Source organism: Drosophila subpulchrella, chromosome 3L, assembly GCF_014743375.2.
Source record: "Drosophila subpulchrella strain 33 F10 #4 breed RU33 chromosome 3L, RU_Dsub_v1.1 Primary Assembly, whole genome shotgun sequence".
NCBI classification, from domain to species: Eukaryota; Metazoa; Arthropoda; class Insecta; order Diptera; family Drosophilidae; genus Drosophila; species Drosophila subpulchrella.
Genome location: NC_050612.1, coordinates 10,371,415 through 10,386,206, shown reverse-complemented (window position 1 = coordinate 10,386,206; position 14,792 = coordinate 10,371,415). Strand labels below are relative to the sequence as shown.

Here is a 14,792-nt window from a genome sequence, read left to right as displayed (position 1 = left end):
CCATTCCCCCCGAAAAATCTCCCCCATTTGTAATTGCAGACCAGACTTGGTGATAATTGATTAGAGTTTTGTTTTAAGTGTTCGCAAGAGGGAGGCGGGGATTTGGCGATAATGATTTTGGCCATGTTTGTACTTGGCCACATTGTGTTCCTCTGTGTGTGCGTGTGTTTGTTTGCTAATTAGAGGCCAAACTTTCTGCTTAATTAATGTCATTAGTGTGCACATTGTTCCACAGACAGAGGGAATGGGAGATGTTCTCTGATAAGGGGAAAATATTCGGGTGGAAATGGTCACTAGTGAAAGAGAGAAAAGCGGGCGGGAAAACTTTAGTTGATGACTTTTCCCGAATGATTACAAAGGACAGCTGGGAATTCAAAGGTCTCAGCACTGGGAAAATAAATTTTGTAAAATGCATTTGGCATTCAATACGTGCTTAAATACTATAAAAAAAGACAAAAAAATCTAAGGAATTGCATGCCATCTTTATTTCTTTAGCCTTTGATATTTTTTCCTGTGTATACATTTGAGATATAAGATGTGTGGGTGTATTTTCATCAGATTTAAAGCCCAGAGATATCCAGCTAATTTAAGGCCCTTACTTTGTGTTTTAAGTTAGGGCTGTCAGCTCTAATTGATAAATGACCAGGAGCGAGAACATTTTATCTCAATTTGCATAATTAATGCAGTATTTTAATTGGTTTTCATTTTGATTACATTATTTTCCAATTTGTATACATTACCATCGTGTTTAGTATGCTATAAACAATATTTTCACCTATATCAAGTCAAGGCCTTTGCTTCAGCGGTTTTCCTTTGACAGGCGTCAAATCAGATAAGTAAGCAAACAAAAAACTTGGAAAGTATTTAATGCTTTTAAATGCCTATACCAAATATTTTTAATTAAATGATTAAATATTTAGTAGTTTTCACCCCTATGTCAAAGTCAAGGTATTTTCCTTTGCGGTTTCTCTTTTGACAGCCATCAGATTTTTTGTTTTTTTCATTTTTCTTTAGCTGTTTTTGAACTTGATGCGAAAAATAATTTCATTACTTCAGCGCGTCAAACAAAAAACGAAACGAGAAAAATACTCTTTGTTTAAAAACATATTTAGGCAAACACGTCAAGTCTTTTGGTGGCTGGCAGATAGCCAGCGGAATTCGTATCTGTTTCGAATAGTTTGCCGAGGTGCTGACGATTGGCCACGCCTCCAGCACATATATGTTTATACTATATAATATTGCCGCCCCCGGTAGCAATTTGCGCTGCGTATTTAGAGCCGCTTTGATATTTATTCACGTGCGATTAACCCAACTGGTATGCAATACGAATTTTTGCCTGCACATTTGCATATAATATTGAATGAATTATTCACTGCTACGGTTTGTTTATGCCACGCAACTTGTTGAAAAATCGAAATTAATTTGCTAGTCCGAACCGCCAATTAATCGTGTGATGGCCGTGTGAGCGATATTTTCATTTTCTGTTTAGGCCATAAATATTTTTTCGCGTGGGAATTGCGCAGGATTTTCGACGGCTCTTCTTTTGGGCTGTCTGTCAACCGATCGGCAAGTGGAAAATGTATTTGGAATTTCACTTTAATTGCTTTTGTAAGCGATCTTTCGCCCGGGTTTTGGTCTGGTCTGGTCTATTAAGGTTGGAATTTTAATTGCGTGATATTTTGCGCTAATAGTACGAAAATAAGATGTTTTTCTTCAGTTCTTTTTTGTGGGATAATGTCTAAAAATAAAGTGGTACTAGAAACTGGGGACTCGGGCAATTTCCGGTCGTTTTGCGGCTTGTTTAGCCCACATCGCTGGTTCTCTTATACCCTTCACTTAAATTTAACAAGGAAATAATGTGCATCCGCCATGTCAGCCCGTAGAAGGACGAAAGTCCTTGCCGCAATTTGGCCCAGTCGAGTTGGCAGCGCTTAAGCCTTTAACAACAATTAAAAAAAATATTACTCTCGAGCACGGAGAAAATGAACAGAAGCGAAAGAAAGCAGGGACATGTGTGCACTTGGAGAAAGGGTTACATAAAGGTTACATAAAAAATTCTTTAAAAATACCTGTGCCTTAGAATTTAAAATAGATAGATGGGAATATTTTCTAAAATTTGGAATAGTTAGGAATCTATTTTATTGCTAAATTTTTCTCTTGGTGCACAAAAGAGCTTTTGTGGCCAGTGAAGTGGTTTTGGCTGAGCAGCTGCCCGCCAGGCAATTTTCCCACTGCCCAAAGGACTCACCGCCAAGCGGAGGAGACCCAAGGACCAAAAGTCTCTGGCCAGCACACACACGACAATTAAAGTAAAAGCTTGTCAAGTGCACATTCTCCTACACGTATATAAGCTGCCAAGTGGATTGTGTTGGCTACTCTTTTATTTTGTTTTTTTAAACATAAATTAGTTTGCTCCTGACTCATTTCGCCCCCCACTTTTCGTCTTTATTGTTGCAGAACCAAGAAAAGACAAGACTGATGCACAACAACAACACGGAGGCAATGGCACAATATCCACGCCCAACATCGAGCAGCCCACCTGCCAGGGCTCGATGCTGCCGCCCCCCGGAGGCGGTGGCCATCACCAGGTGGACGGGAGTGGCAAGATGGAGCGGCCCAACACGCTCGCCGGCGCCAACAAGCTGACCCGGCGAGGGGTCAACATCTGCTACCACAACGAGCACATGTGTAAGTGCAGGAAATGTCCTTGCGAACCGCAATCTTAAAGTCATTAGATAATAAGGCGCTGGGTGGCAGGGCAAAGGAAACTGGAAAATACACGAATTTATTTTTCCGAGAAGTATTTCAAAATTAAAACTTTATTAAAGAAAATTTAATTTTTTTGAATTAATTTAAGAAATATTTTACAAGCCGAAAAAAATTATTTTATGTATAGAACATAATTATTTTTAATAATTTAAAATTTAAAATTATATATTTCTTTTGTTTGACTTTCCATAAATTAAAGTAAATGAAACAATTTTGAGAGTAATTTTTGATTAATAGAATTTACAACATTTTTTTTCGAAAGTATAAAAATGAAATATTTTTTATCAAATGCTCTTATAAATATAATAGTATAAAGTTTTTATTACTCTTCAAAAATAGGCGTAAATATTATTTATTTCCAAGATTGACTTTATGGATTTTGGAACCCAAAGACCCATCTATAAGTTTCCTTTTCCCTATCGCCAAACTTCACCCACATTTAGCCACCGCGCACACACCTATACAGTCACTCACCCACGCACACATGCACACTCTCACACACACATTGGCTAGACACGAGGAAGAGCTGCTCACTTACTTTCTCTTCTCACTTTCTTTTCTCTCTATAAATCTATCTATCTGTATCTGAATCTTCTACTTCCTCTCCTCTTACCACTGAAAAACAAATACTGAAAAAAAAAACGAAAACGATTGCGAACCAATTTTCTAATTGATCTTAATCAGATGGCGAAGATGGAAAAATGGTGGGTGGTCCGCCGGGCAGCACTCCGCCCCCCTATCCGGGTGGCAAGCTGCCGCCGGGCGTGATGCTCAGCGAACTGCCGGAGCCGCCGATTCCGCTGTCGGAGATCGGACCGATCCCACCGCCCCCGATGTTCTCCACACCGAGTCCCACGCTCATCGCAGGACGACCGCACGGGCCGGGGGCCGTCAACGATCAGGATTACCAGCAGGACTACGACTACGATGGTAATTCCCGAACCCACCCCACCCAACCCCAACCCAACCGAACCGATCCGAACCTCTCCTGAAGACCCAGCACCCAGGAAAACCCCCCTTCTAGATTAGCCAACCCTCAGCTCATTAACAAAAACGCGCACTTCATAATGTATGCTAGTTGGGGAATGTTGATATTAAGTTTATATAACTATATTTCAATTCGAACTAAAATTTTAGGGTATCTTTCAATTTTATTATATCATTATCTATCAAAAATCTTTGCATTATAAAAAAGTATATATTGAAGGTACATGTTTGCAATTTCAATATACTAAACATCGTATTGCAATCATTCAAAGTTAAAATATTTAAAGGTATATTAGAAAAAAGTTCTACATATTGAAATATTAAGATCCTAAAAATAAGCCAATAATATAGATACCAAGTGGTCACAAAAACTATACGTAATGAACATAAATATGAAAGGATTTCTGCATACTTTAACATATTGCAATATTTAAACCCCAAAAAAAGGCAATAATATATATACCAATTTGTCACAGAAATCAATAAATATAGAACATAATAATATTGATAGTTCTTAATGATAAAAAAATTAATTAAAATACCATCAACTTGATGTCAACACCCACAATAGCTAGTCCCCTCCTATTCCCCAACCTCCCCCGAAGTACATTAAATTGCTTAATAAATCTTTACTAATTTTTAACATTTTCCCCCAAACAGATCACGATCCGGATCAGGATGAGCTTGACTCGGACGACGAGTACGCCCCGTACGGTGGCAACCATGTGCGCATGATGGACACGCAGCGCGTCGAGGAAATTCCAGCCAAAGAGCCCAAACCAAATGCAGTTCCTCTCAAGTCGGCGCTGAAGAAGAAGGGCGGCATCCAGCCCGCCTCCGCCTCCACGCCGGTCACGCCCACCCAGGAGCATGGGGCGGGCAGCGCGGCAACGGCGGCGGCCTTGGCAAACAGCAATGGCGGTATTGGTTCGATGGCGGCAGCCGCGGCAGCAGCGGCCCAGCAATCCACCAACCAGCGTCCGCTGGTCGTTCGCCAGGATGCAGCGGGCAACAACTATTCGCTCAAGTGAGTACCAGATGGGATTTCCAGATCGAAGAGGGATAATGCAGATTATGCTTAATCAAGGAAAAATTAAAAAACCATTGTCAAAGGACTCCTACTTTGGAAAACCTTAACAAAATGGCAAAGTTTTCTATAAAAAAGAGATTAAAGATTATTTTATTTATTTCTGGATGATTTAAGTTAAATATTATATGGTATATATATGTTTTATAAGCATTGTAAATACTTTCAACTCTTTATATTTCACATATGTGAACTACAAATTATTCATATTTAAAATGGATGTCAGGGAAAACACCCAATTACCATTATAGTTCCCTTGATTAAGCATAATCCGAACAATTATCCTTTTAAGTAGCATAATTTTGTACCGTTTTACTAAACTCCCTGTTGACCCGTTTAAACACGTCCTTTACTACCTCCAACTTCCCCACGTTTTTTGGTAGTTTTTTATTCATACACCCATTTAAAGTTTGTTAATTTTCCCAGAGGGAGAGTTTTGTTTATCTCTCTCTCTAATATAATCACAACTTTTTATCTACTATAAACCGAAGAAAAAGCTCACCAAAGAATAGTCCCCCGAACCCTTTCTATACTTGTTATGTTCTTATTGTTACTCAATCTATTTTCTATAACATATACAATTTGTTCTCTTTTCCTCCCCCCGACTGCCCCCGAAAACCTGTGTTTGTTCTATTTCATATACAATTTCGATTCGATTCGTTTGTGTGTGCGTGTCGAACAACAAACCCATCCACTTCTATATCTACTACTACTACTACTATCTCAACTAAAACAACAAAATATGTAACGAAATATCAGGCCAATACTACGACCACGGATTAGACTATGGTAAACAATTTTTAGCTAATTTATTTGTAATGTGAAAACCATGAAACCCAAACAATAAATGCTTTTAGTGCACCCTCTCATATGGCTCCCATTCTCTCTATACTTCTCTCTTTCTAAATGTTTTCAATGTTGTTATATAACACTACACTCCTACTCTGTTGTATAACACTCCCCGCAGTCCTTTTCAAAAATAATCCCCTCACAAACAAAACAAAAACAAAAACTGCTCTCATTGTATACTTGCACTTTGCTGCACTCTAACACTCAGCTCTCTATATTTTTGTACAAGTTTTTGTTTTATTTTTGGGTAAATAAAAACGCAAAACTTTACAACACTGGTAGTTCTCTCACGAGCCCACACACACACACAAGCCCGAACAATCACCCACACACGCACAGCCGTACTCTTACACTTATTAAATTACTAACTTTTTTGCTGCGATTTTCGTTGTTTGCCTCTTATAAGTTTTTCTTTTATTTTTTCATCGCAACAACACTCGAGTCCTTTCCATTACCCCAGTATATGTGTGTGTGTATCTGTGTGACTGTGTGTATCTGTGTGTGTAGAATTCTTTTTTCGTAAAAACTTTCTTTGTCTCCTCCTTTTGCTACTGTTGTCTGTGTTGTATTTCCCTCTGAGTCGTCCTGCATGTTTCATTTCAAGTAGGAATTTGTTTCAAATTACAATTTGCCTTCCCAGTTTTAATTTGATATTTCCCACATTCGAAATATGCAAAAAAAAAAGAAAGAGAAGAGGGGGGAAAGCTTAAAAGGAAATGAGTTTCCCGGTCAAGTTTTTTCATTAGGCAAACTTTGCCTTTAACTTGTCCAGAGGCCAAATGAAAACTTCAAGTGTGCCGCCAGTGCATCGAAATTGAAATTGAAATTCAAATTGAGTGGAGGACAAAGGCAGGCCTGAGTATTTCGCTCCTCTCGTTTCACATGACCGATATGGCCAACAATTTATGCACTTTATAACGCACAGATATCAAATAAAAGGGGGGGAAATATGTAAAATAGCTGCAGCGTGAACGAAAAGCGAAGCTCGGCGAAACGTGCCTGGTAAAAAGCGATTTCTTGTTGTGCGCCCTCCAATATCTAACCATCTGTACATCTATCTATCTATCTTTCTATCGGGAAAAATGTGAGAGTGGGCTGAATTTATGGTTATGTCGCACTATGAATCCATTTTGATGGGGGCTAAATCGCTTGAAATGTGACGGAGATGTGTCAGGAAAGAAATGTGGGAGAACATAAAGGTTATGTTTGAGATGGAATTTTTAAAAGGGGAAGTGAATCAAGTTTAAAATGTTAAAGGAACAAGAGAAACAAGACTAATAATACTAATTAAATTGGTAAACCCTTTTGGAAATTAATGAAATAAGTCTTATAATATAAAATACTTAAAAAGGAGAGGGGCTTTTTAAATTTTGCGAGCATTAGGGAATTAAAAAAAACCATGCCATGCTGATAGAATTTTCAAAAGTTAAATCTAATCAGTTTGCAATTTTTTAATATTTTTAAACCATTTTGAAAAAACTAATAATGTAGAAAGTGTATTTTTAAAGCAACCGATTTACAACCGATTTACAACCGATTGATTACAAAAAGGTTATAAAGTAGTGAGGTCTTTTAAATTTTCTGAGCATTAGGAAAGTAAAAAAAATCTGCCATGTAAAACCAGACGTTTTTTTTTACATTCTGGTTACAAGTTATAATCTTCAAGGGAGATAGCAACTTCCTGTATGGCATTTCCACTCGACTTCCTCGGAGACAGTTGGCTATGAGGAAACTATGTAGTGCTTCTCCCCTCCAGGGAAAACGCGTCCTGCGTCACACACACCCACACTCACTGTAAAAAAATACACCCAGCTTTGTTCGGTTTTTATCCAATCGTGTTTTGCATTAACGCCCCAAAAGTGCGGCGGAAGCAGCCAACAGGATATGGCATTCGAGGCGGGCTTTTCAAACCTTCGCCAAACCCCCGGACAGCTTTAAGTACAAAGTCAAACACATGAGCGCTCCTACATACGTACATGCATGCATGTGCTTTGCATATTATTTGCACGGGTGTGAGCTGCCAGCTGTGCACTCCACGTGCCGTTTTCACAAAAAAAAAAAGAAAGGCTATAGAGGAAAATGGGGAAAAGAGGAAAAACCAAACGGCCGCACCAGCAAAGCAAAATAAAGAGGTGGAAAAAGCATTCTCATTTCTTTTTTCGGTTTGGCGACAAAACTTTAAGAACAAAAATGGAAAAGATAGACACGATACAATGGTGTTTATAATAATAGGTGAGGGGATTTCATTTTCTCAGTGTGTTTAAATTTAAGGGATATGGAAAAAATTAAATGGAATTTTATTTCCGAAATTAAAGACAATCTAAACTTTAGGTCTAATACTACAAAACTATATAGTCATTATTATTTTGGGTTACATTCCAAACCTTATATTATTATAACATACCGTGAACGTAAAAATGTAATGAGGATATGATCAAAGTACTTTGCATCATTTTTGTAGTCGTAAAGAAAATATGAGAATTGGGTTTTACAACCAAAATAATAATTCGTTGCGCTATAAGCTCGTTATTAGCCTGTAAAACCGTTGCAATTATAAACGATAAAATATGCAAAACAGGTATATAAAATGTTTATGGATATTACACGCTACCATTTCACCTGCAACTGTAGATAGAGATACAGAAAGACCTAGAACTGTGTGCACGTGGATGAATAAATTTAACACATGCAGGGATATTTATGCACATGTGAGTGCCAGAAGCTGCCTAAATCTGGCAGATTGCCTGGCCAAGATTGCGGAAGGAAAGTAAGGGAAAGGGGAGGGCTTAGAGTAGGAGGACTCAGAGGAGAAAGGAGAAAGGACTGTAATGCATGGGCTGTCTGTAGTGTGTAGCCTGTAGTTGCCAGTAGTTACTGTTTGTGGTTTTGCTTTGTGCAATGTGCGATGTCTGTTCGTAGTGTTTAATGCGACTGCTAATGACATAATGACATAATGCCTAATATGCCCTAATGTGACGCCTCCTTTGATGCTTAACCCACAGCAGGCAGCAAATGTTCAACATCCAATTGCCGTGCACTGTGGAGAACAAGGAGAATGCCCGGCCCTTTGTGATACGCGAAAGCAGCAGCGATAGTGACGAGAGCGATGGCCATATCGTCTACCGGGACGAGGACAACGACAACACCCGGCTGGCCAAGCTGGCCCGCAAGGAGTCGCTCTCCCTGAAGCTGAAACTCCGGCCGGACATGCAGGACCTGATCAACCGCAACATCCTGCACCAGGTCAACGACAACGAGCTCAAGGAGTCCAAGGAGGCGATCGGGGCACGCCTCATCCGCCGGCTGTCGATGCGACCCACGGCCGAGGAGCTGGTCGAGCGCAACATCTTGAAAAGTGAGTAGATATTATACAGAAGGGGGAAGGGCTTTCTTCAATCAAGAATTTCCCATGGAAATTATAGGAGTTCTAATGCCTAAAATAGCTAATTTAATATTTTTTATTATTAATGTTATTAGTTAAACAAAGAAAGTATGATTTACATCTATTAATGGATTATCAGAACATAATCCACATCCTTTCCTTTCATAAAGTAGGTTTCTGTACTAATTTTCTATAAAATTTTAGAATATACCTATATTTTTAAAGATTGTTGACACTTAAAAAAACTTTTTAATTTATTCATGGACTATGTTGCTTCTATGTTACTTAAATTACCTCTCAACTTATAAAAATGTAGGTTTCTCTACTTCTATACTATTTTGAAAATAAATATTTTATTATATTCAAAAGAGGAATAAAAGGTTAGACAGTCATAAATATTGGTAATATCATAAATAACGAGAAATTTTTTAAACATGTTTAAATAATAAAATTGTTTAATTACAATTATATGGCTAAAGAATTCTTAATTTTATAAATCCACAAAAAATGATCTGTAATATACCGTAGCTTTTTTCTCAGGTGTCTATGATAATTCTTGGTTTTAGTTGGCTTTCCCCCTTCAATTCCTATATAATTTGATTATATTAAACGTAATTTTCCCATTTTTGTGCAGCTCAATCACCCGCCGAGGAGAAGAAGCAGAAGGAGGAGAAGAAGTCGTATCTGTTGCGCAAACTCAGCTTTCGGCCCACTGTCGAGGAGCTCAAGGAGAAGAAGATCATCCGGTTCAACGACTACATCGAGGTCACGCAGGCCCACGACTACGATCGACGGGCGGACAAGCCGTGGACAAGACTGACGCCAAAGGACAAGGCCGCCATTCGCAAGGAGCTGAACGAGTTCAAGTCCTCCGAAATGGCCGTCCACGAGGGCAGTCGGCATTTGACGAGGTATGGGGCTGTCCCACCCTCTAATTTACCCCTTTCCAAGCAGAACTATAGGGTGAATCAATGGCTGTCAGGGAAAATAGTTTGGAATAGTTCTACCAACTGTCAAATGTAAATTTATTTGGCTAAAACTAAATTAAATCGAATGGCAGCTGGTATTCGGATTTCATTGAAATATTTTCAATAGGTTTAAATGAAATTCCATTGCAAAGTTCTTAAGTCCATTTGACAATTTAATTTAATTTTTTTTTTATTTATAAGAGAGCATTTGACTCGATTATCCTGTAGAAAATATAGGGACTCATGGTGTTAAATACTCAATTGGCTTTTGGAATAATTAAATTCCGCTGGAGTAATTGACGAGCCAGGGTATTTCGCGCTTCGGTGGGCAAGGACAACCTCTGTGTGTAACTGGTTTTGCAAATTGCTCCCACGGGTGGGTGGAGCTGGTTGGTGAGTGGTGGCTAGGTTCTGGGGCCAAAGCAATCTCGCAATTGAGACATCCCAGTGTACAGGCCCCTGAATTATGTAGCGGGCGTGTCCTTGCGGCCAAATCGAATGGCCAAAAAGTGAGCCAAGCAAAAAATTGCCAATGCCAATGGCCAGTGAAGTGTCACGTGCAGTTTTGGCCACCAGTCACCGAGTCCTTTACAAATGTATTTTGGCGATATGCAGTCACAAAGGATTCGGTGGCGGCAACGTTTTTTCCATTTCTATTTCCATTGGCGTTTTTGCCAGGGTTTTATTTGGCTTTTTTTTGGGGAAGAGTGTAATGGCTTTTGGATTTTGTGTGCTGCCAATGGCCAGTTGCACTTTATCCTTAAAGAGCTAAGCGACCTGCCACACGCCATTTAAACTTCAGCCGCATTTAATTCTATTTTCCAGGACGAGTGAAAAACAAAAACTAATCAAAACTTTCTCGTTTGCAGATTCCATAGGCCATGACGATTGCAATGGCAGCAAGTTTCCAGCAAATTACAACAGCAACCCAAGCAACAATTGTATTTTATGCAGCATCAAATTGTCAACAAATGTTTAAAAGCAAAAAATTAAGCCAGCAAACTGGGGAAAAAGAAGAACACTTTCAACGCAAAAAACAACCAGGCATAAAAATGCAAATAAAATAAAAACAAAAAAAAAAACACAAAAAAAAGGAGGAAGGAAGCGTGAGAAGCGAGGAAAATTAAGAAAGAAAGGCCACATTCAAGAACATAATTAATAATTTTAGGTTTCTGTTGATCATAGCGAGAGTGCCGCTCGGTTTTCTAATTTTAAGTTCTTTGTTTCACCTTCTTTATTTTTGTTAATTGTGTGTAAATAAAATTCTTTCGATATTCAAGCCAATTTCACAACGCAAATCAAAATATCAATTCGTCTTTTGTAGAAATGTTAAGTCGCTTTTTGAGTCAAGGCAATTATGTATTATATTATATAAAATTAATCAATTAAACAACAACAAGGAGAAACACTAAATGATATTCAATTAATAATTATATTAAAGCAAAAAATGGCTGAGAACAATTCATTAAAGCTTAGACATTAATTTAAACTTACCGTTGCTTTCCATACATTTTTAATTTTGAATTAAGCCAGCTAAAACACAAAAAAAAATACAAACAAACTACAATTCTAAACGAAAAATTATGTTTTACATTTATAATTACATTATTGTAAAAAGCTTAAAAGTAAACAAAACAACACATTAAACTTAGAACTACCACATATATACGATAATACGGAAAAATAAATTCTAATTTTTCGAAAGACATGTTTACGAAAGATAATTTAGTTGTTTTCGTTTTATTTTTTCCAGCCTGAGTTCGTTATTTTTAATTCTCGATTGTCTTCTAACATGTACATACATATCGCCAAAGAAAATTTGCAAATCTAAAACTTATCGTGGAGAGATAGGAAGGAAACCCAAAAAGCAGACAAAAGAATGCTCAAGCTGAAGGAGAAAGGTACGGGTAGAAAGTAACCCCAAAAGTATATAAAAACTCTAATAATAAATGGCAACAAAATATCAGGAAAATTAAACTGAAGCAAGTTGGACCCAGAATGATGTTTTTTAGCGAGGAGAACCAGTAAAAGAAAAAATTACAACTTAAGACGTAAGTCACGTAACCTAAAACTTTTTAGAGACAGAGTACAGAGATCGGAACCAGATGGAACAACATCATGATGAATATTTATTTTGTAAAAGCAGGGAAAAGCGAAACTGAAACTTTTACTCAAGCATTCCACATAGTAAACTTAACCAACAAGAAAATATGGAGAATTTCCAAAACAAAAAAAAAACAAAAACACAAATTGTACATTTTGAGGCAAATGCAAATTGAAATGCTCGCGCGTGCTCGTGAATATTTAAACTTAAAAGACGTAAAGTAAATGTAAAACTAAAACTAAAGTTAAACTACAACTAAAACGTAACGTAATGAACTCCGTTTCAAAGGACACTTAGTAAGATACAGATACAGATACAGACACAGCATATAAATTAAACGAAGCAACTTATTTCGAAAACCCCCGATTAAGGGATAAAAACCCAAGGACATTAGTTTAACGATACAGTGGCGCTTCCTTTGCAAGTTTCATATTTCTAGACCGAACACAGGGGACTTGTAATGTTTTCGGTTTTGGTTTTGGATAATCCACGGAATCGAAACTACATATAGCAAGCAGTCCTTCGTTTCAATCCGAATCCGAATCTGAATCTGAATCTCTCTCTATGTCTGCCTCTTGCTTCAAAGCGTTGCATTGTCAAAGTTAAGCAATATAAATTGCATATATACATATAAACAAATATATATAAAAACGGAATAAATAAATTATACATATTTAATGACTATACAAAGGCAGAATATATATGTATATATTCATTTATGTATACACCTATTTATATGAGATGAGGCAGCCGAAGCTATACAACTCTATCAATATGGGATAGCATAGTTTACACTTTTTCTATGGAGCGATTTATAGTGTACGATACACAAGAATTAGAGCAGAAGAGCCAGAGGCGTCGTCGGTTTCGACCCCTTCGAACTCCCCCGAGTAATATGCATGCGTTAAATGCGATTGCGAGCTATCTAGAACCGACTTTCGTATTACAGCAGGGCCTTTCCTCCTCGATCCCCACCAGTTTTCGTTCTTCTGCCATTGGTTCTTCCTACTCCCTATTTTTCGACACATCTTTGCCAATTTCTGCAGTTGCAGAAACCAATATAAAAACGAGTAAAAACAAAAGATCTATAGCAATAACTAAGAACACCATGAAGAGCGATTGGAGAAAAGAGTTTTTGGGCCACGGCCGAAGTATGAAAAAAAGGAAAACCACAGAAAAAGTTGTGAAAATTTGCAAATGCGAAAAGGGTTAAGTACGAGTAAAGAAGTTAAGTAAAGTAGCGGAATAAGTGTAGCGAGAGTTTTGGCAAATAAAAACAGAGATCACAAACAACAGAAAAACCAGAAAAATATTGAATAATAATCACCGACAAATTGAGATTTAATAAAGATTTAATTACTTACAAAAATATTCGTATTTTATTTAAGTACACAACTTCGGTTGGTGAAAATACATTTTTCTTTATTGCAGCAGCATAATTGTTCAGCTCAGAAATGTTAGATTTTATAAAAAACGAATTTAATACAAAATACAATTTTTATGAATGTTGATTCTCAACTGGTGAAAAATGGTCTTCTACGGTTAAATACGAATCTCCTGAGAAAAAAAATGGAATTAAAAAATTAAGTAGGCAAGTTATAACAGAATTACTCACCAGAGCATAGTTATTATGATTTTCAACACTATATGATTTTGAACGATCGGAACAATTACGATCTCCCGGAACTGCTGAATCAAATGATTTTTAATCGGCTTGTACGTTGAAATAGTTACGAATCTCCTCGACACTTTGGCACCCCTCGATGGCATGGGCCAAAAGTTGGGTTGTGGCCTGCAGTAAGTCCTCCATCTGCAAATAGTTTACAGCCAGAATGAGTTGCAATAGGAACTCGTAGTCGGCATCATCTTCAACAAGTTGTTTCTTGAGAATAGATAGTCTGTCCATTACAGTATCTTTCAGATCTTCAACCGATGCTGACCACTTGATTATAAATTGCAAGTTCTTAGCATCTACTCTAGCCAGAGGAAAAGCTTCGCTCTTGGTAATATTATTCTCTCTCTCCAGAATTATTAACTTGCGAATGGGTCCCATCTGTAGAGCCAAACGAGTGTCCACTGTAAAGATCACGCCGTCGTTGGTCTGCAGTTTAACATATTCTGGTTGTTCTAATTCTGAAGAAGTGGTCGACATCTTGTTTCGAAAATTTTGTTTATTTTTCTGCGTATTCAAAATAAATTGTATTTTATGTGTTCTATGTTTGCCGTATGAGGAGATTTTGAAAAGTACAAGCTATAACACTTTTGACTGAACCACCAAGTGCCAACTTAGTTTTACAAAAATCACTTTTAAATATAAATAATAATACGTTGTTTGTTTTCAGTTAATTAATAAAATGTAAAAGCTATTAAGAGAACTGTTTACCAGATGACCGCCTAAAAATATGCTTTGCCAAGTTTTCAAAGCCGTACGAATACCTCTTGTCTACTTTTGTGAAGCGTTGGCTTTTTCCATTTCCCACAGATTTTCCGGCAAATCCGCTTAAGCTTTTGTGCGAATTTTTCCCCCTTTCATTCATATTTCGTTTAGGCCAGAACACATGGCATTCATTCATGAATTCCACGGCGTTTTCCTTAGCCATTCTGCACATATTTCACATGCCACGTACCTCCGGTGGTTTTGTGTAT

The 14,792-nt window shown here is 37.6% G+C and overlaps 2 protein-coding genes across 18 annotated transcripts in view; one reads left to right on the top strand and one right to left on the bottom strand.

The window, feature by feature from the left end:
- Nucleotides 1-11,766, top strand: part of LOC119554433 (protein nutcracker-like) — a 108,349-nt gene extending 96,583 nt beyond the window's left edge. For 9 of the 17 annotated variants that reach the window (XM_037865335.1, XM_037865334.1, XM_037865331.1 and 6 more), the window contains 7 exons: nucleotides 2,458-2,688; nucleotides 3,454-3,699; nucleotides 4,417-4,783; nucleotides 5,603-5,632; nucleotides 8,695-9,047; nucleotides 9,709-9,985; nucleotides 10,912-11,766. In XM_037865335.1, coding sequence (XP_037721263.1) covers nucleotides 2,458-2,688; nucleotides 3,454-3,699; nucleotides 4,417-4,783; nucleotides 5,603-5,632; nucleotides 8,695-9,047; nucleotides 9,709-9,985; nucleotides 10,912-10,927 — 1,520 coding nt within the window. In that variant the 3' untranslated portion in view covers nucleotides 10,928-11,766. The remainder of the gene's footprint in view (nucleotides 1-2,457; nucleotides 2,689-3,453; nucleotides 3,700-4,416; nucleotides 4,784-5,602; nucleotides 5,633-8,694; nucleotides 9,048-9,708; nucleotides 9,986-10,911) is intronic. The other 8 variants (XM_037865336.1, XM_037865332.1, XM_037865342.1 and 5 more) reach the window with 3 other exon arrangements.
- Nucleotides 11,767-13,546: 1,780 nt separating this feature from the next.
- Nucleotides 13,547-14,400, bottom strand: LOC119554435 (SKP1-like protein 16). Its single transcript, XM_037865346.1, has 2 exons — nucleotides 13,762-14,400; nucleotides 13,547-13,703 (listed from the first exon to the last, which is right to left on the bottom strand). Exon 1 carries the CDS (start codon nucleotides 14,296-14,298, stop codon nucleotides 13,852-13,854), a length of 447 nt encoding a protein of 148 aa, XP_037721274.1. The 5' UTR covers nucleotides 14,299-14,400; the 3' UTR covers nucleotides 13,547-13,703; nucleotides 13,762-13,851.
- Nucleotides 14,401-14,792: the final 392 nt, after the last annotated feature.